At 38.3% G+C, this 6,863-nt stretch overlaps 1 protein-coding gene across 3 annotated transcripts in view; it reads left to right on the top strand.

Annotated features, from left to right (window-relative positions):
* LOC139115422 (synaptotagmin-12-like) overlaps positions 1–5,814 on the top strand; it is a 402,617-nt gene extending 396,803 nt beyond the window's left edge. For all 3 annotated transcript variants that reach the window (XM_070677528.1, XM_070677535.1, XM_070677543.1), the window contains 4 exons: positions 1–12; positions 1,770–1,890; positions 2,417–2,550; positions 4,414–5,814. The exon at positions 1–12 is cut by the window's left edge and continues 204 nt beyond it. In XM_070677528.1, the coding sequence (XP_070533629.1) occupies positions 1–12; positions 1,770–1,890; positions 2,417–2,550; positions 4,414–4,587 (441 nt within the window). In that variant the 3' untranslated portion in view covers positions 4,588–5,814. The remainder of the gene's footprint in view (positions 13–1,769; positions 1,891–2,416; positions 2,551–4,413) is intronic.
* Positions 5,815–6,863: the final 1,049 nt, after the last annotated feature.

Here is a 6,863-nt window from a genome sequence, read left to right as displayed (position 1 = left end):
GATGTTAATGACGTATGTAAATAATTATCGAGTATTCACTATCTGCATATAGTTTTTAAGGAAGATTTTTTAATGGAAGCCAGTATAGGACGAAAATCTGGTAAACATGCCATACAAGACGATAAAACAAACACACCTTCACCAATACAATAGGCCCAACACTGCAATGTTTTGGATGCACTTCACTTGAACCAATCAGAGGCAATAAGACGACGCTTGTGAGAAATGACGTCGACGCCAGCCCCATATTCCTCACATTTGATGAGATTCCCAATCAGCGGAAAGGAGTGGTCAGATTTTGTACACAAACATTGACAATTGAGAAGAATACCTTAGTTTACAATTTAAATCAAAATCAAATCCAATCAAAGAAAACTTTTCGGGGTTTTTTTTTGCGATATGACACGATATGACATGATGTGATATGATATGATATGATATGATATGATATGATATGATATGATATGATATGATATGATATGATATGATATGATATGATGTCATATCGTATCATATCAATTCATATCATACCACATCATATCGTACAGTACCACATCACATCACATCACATCACATCATCACATCACATCACATCTAATCGCGTCACGTCACACCACATCAGGTCACATAACTTATATGACATATTACAGCACCTCACCTCACCTCACCTCACCTCACTTCACATCACATCACATCACATCACATCACAGCACCTCACATCACATCACAATCCCGCTACGCCATATCATATCATATTATATCGTATCGTATCATATTGACCGATGGTACAGGCATGTTTCTCATATTACACTTTCAACACTCGAAATGTTTTAAAGAAAGTATTCAATTTCACGCAAGGCTTTGTGGAATCATTGCTGTGGGATCACTGTCAGAATCGTATTCCCAGGCCGATGTAGACAATTATACATCATGTTGTTTGAGATGAAACACTGCGAATCTTCCGGGAGATTTCCTTTCTTCGGTCGAGAGAAATATTCAGGCACCATGATGGCGATCTCTCTCTTGTCTTCTCAGAGGAATTACGCTCTATAAACTCATTCCCAGTGTATCTGTTCGCCAATATTCACAGGATTAGGACCATCTGAGCTTTGAGTATTTCCACATGAGGACAAAATCTGATTTCCTCCTTGAAGGCAGTGTTTTTGCGTCCACCTGTATCGTACTGTCGTCAAGGTATTTAGTCTTGTTCAGACCTTGCGGAAAATCTCAGTTGATGAATATTCTATCAACGGACGAAAAATTTAGAACAGACTGGTTTAACCCTTTGAGTGCTGCAATATTTCCCACCAAAATTTTAGTGCAATATTTTACCAATTTTTATGAATTTTTCTGTAATTTTTTGATAATTTTAGACCAAATAGACATCACATATCATTGTCTACGGTTTCTTATCCAAATTTTAGCACAACTTTGAAAAAAACTTGACTGAGGGTATATTTTATAAATGCAACAAAATTGACTTTGGCGCTCAAAGGGTTAAAAACAACTCGTACATCACAGCATTCCCGTCGTTTGTGGTTGACGTTACACTTTCATGTCGTGATGCGTGTTTGCAGCCGTGGCTCTACTCAGTACATACTGATTAAGGTCATTACAGAATGTGAGCAGAATTCCGTCTGTAATTAACAGTACCGCAATTATTCTCTTGGCACGTGTGGGCATTACAAGTCAGAAGCAACGGTCAATTATAAAATCCCTACTCACTCCTTAAATACTCATTGGAAAACTGTTATTGTTGCCATCTTCAGAAACCTCAGGACCTTGGCGATATCATGTTCTCCTTGAGTTACCTACCGACCGCGGAAAGGCTGACTGTGGTCGTGGTCAAAGCCAGAAACTTGAAGTGGGTGGACGACAAAAGCGCTGCCGGTGAGTCATCCAGACAATGCAACTCGCCTGCTGATAAAGACTACCATTAAAACGAAAGTTCTGGTTCATTCTCTGCAAAAGGAAACTCCAACCTAGTAATTCATTTCACAACCTAGGATACAACTCAAGGGTTCTTTTGCAAATGTTAGAAGTGCAGAAGCAAATTACCTTCATTTTTAAAAATGCTCATCGTTAACTTCAGAGGAATAAGTTATTTCAGAGTATAAAAGAAATCGAAAGCCTCTTTTGCTACGTGTTTTGAAAGCGCGTCTACACAAGCCCTGGGCGGGAAAAGTGTTGCTTAATTTTATTGAAATAGTTTACTTAGAAAAAAAGTTGTTTCAGAGACGCATTCGATTTCCATAGAAACAAGATGGCAAATACTTCATTTCACCATAGGTTTCAAAATGTACACTCACAAGCAGCAGGCCAAAAGTACTTTGGGGGTTTGAGTGTTCAAATATCTGTCCCCGAGGCATATTCTACCTTAAAATTTGTTCACTTTTGATGATTTTAAACACTATAGATCCATTCGTGAAAGTTTATTTACTACAAAATGGTAAGAAGATAAGCAAGAAAAAGACAGTTGTCAAACGAGATGATCGATGTCCTATCTACAATGAAGCTATGATATTCTCAGTGCCGTCCAGTGTTCTACAGGTGAGGAAATTTAAAGCAAACAAACGAACCGTGGCAAATATGGTGCAGTCTGCTTTCCTGCCACATTTCTACCGCTTACTTAGTGTTTTTTCTTCTACCAAATTTATGTTATGATTGTGCGCTCCCATTTTCCACCGAAGGCTTCAATAATTGTAGTTGGACTGACTCTCTTGTTAATACTATACATATTTTCCTCATTGACTGTCGTTACGACGAGACAGTCGTCATCCCTACAGTGCGTAGCTTCAGTGGATGGAAATCACTCGTAATATCAGCAAAGACGCGGCACGTCTTTACTTTTAATTAGTAATCAGTCCTTCAGCGGTGGCTAGAAATGAGTATATTTATGCTGACTCGTATGTCTAAAACAATAAGTATATTAGCGTAATTTGCGTGTGGCATGCGTAGACTAAAGTAAAAATGTGTGGGCTGTTGGTTTTGCAAGGTGATGTGAAAAGTTTGATAATTCACGTACTAACATGCGAAAATTAATGAAAAAAGTAGCGAGAATCGAAAATTGGCGATACTGTGTCTGTTGGGGTCAAAAGCTGAAGCAAAGCTGCTTAAATAATTTAGAACTTTTGGCCGAGTATCTTTTGTCGAAATACTAGTAAGCATTTTAGGGACTGGTCAGTTTCTCCAGCCTGGGGGGGGCGGTGGATTCATGGGGGGGGGGGGTTACCCTGTGTTGACTTTGGTGATAGGGGGGGTCACCATGTTTTTGAAATCCCCAATAGGGGGGGGTCAGTGTGTTTTTGAATTTTGACACAGGCTCATCATTGCCTAAAATGCTAGTGTCAGCCACAAATTTCATCATTCAGTTGTTTATTTTTCGGCGCGCCCTTCGGGCGCGTGTAACTTTAATAATCAGTCGTATGTTTCAGCACGCCCAACTTTAACATATCAAGCATACATATATCAGAGATATCTGTATTCAATATTTTTCAGCGTTCCTTCAAGCTCATTGCTTTAATATATCAGACATTTTTCAGCACGCCCTTCAGGTGCATGACTTTAATATACAAGGCATATACATCAGAGATATCAGGATGTTTCATATTTTTCGGCGCGCCCTTCGGGCGCCATACTTTAATAAATCAAAGATATATGTCCTATGTGAAAGTGTACCATTATGAAATCTGCAGTTCATATGTAAAGGATGACAAATTCCTGATACTTTTATGTTCTCTCTCAATATTTCACAATATATATTTGATACAGTGACTTATTTTAGAGATAGAAAAATGACAAGAATTCTTTCCTTCTCATTGATGCAATTATTTTCCTTTGTTTCTCGGGTTTTCTGTAGAAAGATGCTTTTTTAAAAACAAAATAACAGTTAAAATAGGCAGTTTTTGTCATTATTAGCTGTGCTTTTATGGTTTCAATGTTACAAGAAAAGGTCTTCTCAAACACTATAAGCATCAGATTTGGCTAAAAAAGCTCTCTATGGCTCAAACTTTAAGATTGACACTTTGAAATTCCTGTCTTAAAACTGATATGTCAACAATTTCATTAAAACATAGAATGACTATTTAAAATATATGTAAAATGTAAAATATAATATATATACGTATATATATATATATATATATATAATATATATATATATATATATATATATATATATTATATTTTACCTATGTCGCGCGCGGGGGGGGGGGGTCACCCTGTTTTCGAAATTTGGAATAGGGGGGGGTCACCCTGTTTTCAAAATTTTGAATAGGGGGGGTCAGCCACTTTTTGACGTCGGCAAAAAATAATCCACCGCCCCCCCCCCCGGCCGAAGAAACTGACCAGTCCTTACATCCACTAGGCCTATATTTACTCGACCATTGGTGTTGCTATGGTGTTTATTTTCAGACAATCACCTTAAGAATTACTGTGTCTGAGCATGCGTCGGATGGCAAAAACCACAGCATTGGTCACGTGCTAGTCAGCCCTAACTCGACAGGCTCCTCGCTGACACACTGGAACCAGATGATGACGTCACTGAGAAAACCCGTTGCCATGTGGCATTCATTGAGGAAGTATTAATTTGAAAATGAGCGGACTTCTTAGACAGCGATTCGTACGGTGCAGGAACGCCAAGATGATGTGAAACTTGCGACACAGGGCATTCGAGCGTCAGAGGGCGCCCTCTCAGTTTCGCACACGGATGAGAGATGCCCTGCCGAACCAAGAACGTTTACACAGACTGTCGACATTTACTCAACAAATGTGTAGATAAACCACTACATTTGAGAAGATTTTAGACCATAAACAAGCAAAACGGTTGCTATCTCATCGAAATCTATATTGTCACGATTTTCCTCAAACGAAACGACCTAACGATGTGCCTCATATATAATTGTTAAAGAGATATCTATTATTTATCTTGACCTTATTAACACTGCCAGAGTTTAAAAAGAATTAAGTACACTGTCACACAGTGCAGTGATACTGTAGGTGTTCCACCCACTATGTGTTGTTAGTGATGTCAGCTTCTTTGCCATGGTGAGGTCGTAACGAAAATGTTCACTTTTCTTTTTCTATCGTCATATTAACATTTGTTGGAGTGAAATTTATAATACAATGTCATTCATCGTAGCAAACAAGCTCGAGTGTTCTCAGTTTATCTTTTGTGCCAAACGTTTGCACTGACATGCTCGCTCAATAATTATTATTTGTATGAAATGACTTCTCTTTCATGAAAATATTCAAGGCAGGCATGGTACGCATGCGCACTTCCATACTCGGTTCATCGCACTGAGATTTAAATGTACCCGGTGCGCGTTGCTGGCAAAGTGTCGTAGAAAAAATACACATTACAAGGAAGTCATCAGTGAGGCGTACACTCAGATAGCTACGGCGGTATATTTGAAGGATTATGACGAGTTTTTTGTCATGGCATGAGAAGAAAAGGTGACGTTATCTTATAAATTGAAGCCGAATACTAAAAAGACCTTCTGCTGTTTTGTAGTATACATATGTCCTCTTTACATCGACACTCAGTCTTCGAAATTCATCACCGTGATTTCTTTGATATCTTATTCGTCTATGTTTGCTGTCGCAAATAAGCCTTTGTACGCTAAGACAATCTTGATTTTTTTATGTTTGTGTAAGTTTATAAAGGGATGCGAAATGTGCCCAATACTTTACTTGTGCCCAATACTTTACTTTTTATTTATTATCTCTGGGTTTTATAAAGGTGTACGATGTAAAGTGTATTCTTTAACGTGAAAAAGAGTAAGCTTTCTTATAATAAATACATGATGTCATTTACCAATGTCTGCACAGTGACTGCATCTCAAGTGAAGATTATTTTTCCCGTGCGTTTTTTCACTATTTGTGTTTATCTGAGCGAATATCAGCCATTTTGTGTTCGATAGCTAGTCACGTATGTAAATGTGCTAAGCCATTGTGCGGAAGGATATGTTCTCAAATAGAGAAGTTCATATCTGAGTATGGTACAAAGGATACGACACGCGGAGCAGTCTTGATCTTCGAACTTTTCACCACCTGCCCCGGATGTTGATTTGATACATCACTTACACGAGCATTTAAACTTCACACCTTCAGCTCATTAATTTTGATATTATCTAACAATGGATCTGAAATAAATACCAGGACTTTGGCCACGAGTTTCTTTGACAGAAAGGCTATGTTAGAGCAGGGACCAATTACAGGCTAAATACCGTTTTAAGGGCAGTGTTTCATAAGGAAAAATATAATCACTGATTTTTGATAATGTCGCATACATCATGCATTCTATAAAGTTATGTCATTTGTAAATTTAGTCAATGTTATAAACATTATGTACATATTCGTCCACGTGTATGTCCGGTACTATATACGTCTTCGAAATCTTTTTCATAACTTGGGATTTTATTACTTCAGGTTCCTCCCGCGCAAATTTGAGTGTAGCTTGGAAGATCTGTCGCTCGAAACGATGAGTCGACAATCCGACAGAAATGGGATGAGATGGACCTTTTCACACTCGACTTCCGAGCGATGGCTCCGCAAGTCTACAACAACATTAGCAGCAACTTTTGCCTTCATAAAATTCGGGCTAATATCGACAGAAGAGTGGCTCTCTGTCAAACCAGATGACATAAACTTAAACTTTCTCTTCAGCATCGTAGCCAAATTTAGATGATATAAACTAGCAGTAATTATGTAGATCGTTACGTTGGTTCGACCTTGTATTTCATGCATGCGGGACCATTGAATTCCTTGTGCCAAAATGTTGGAGATTGGTTTGTTCGCTTGAGGTCAGTAACTAATGTTTTACCAAATACACCATTTGCATTCGATTTATAATGAGCATAGCA

This window comes from Ptychodera flava, chromosome 2 (genome assembly GCF_041260155.1).
Source record: "Ptychodera flava strain L36383 chromosome 2, AS_Pfla_20210202, whole genome shotgun sequence".
Taxonomy (NCBI): Eukaryota; Metazoa; Hemichordata; class Enteropneusta; family Ptychoderidae; genus Ptychodera; species Ptychodera flava.
Note: the sequence above shows the minus strand (reverse complement) of the source record. Positions and strands in the feature narration are given on the sequence as shown.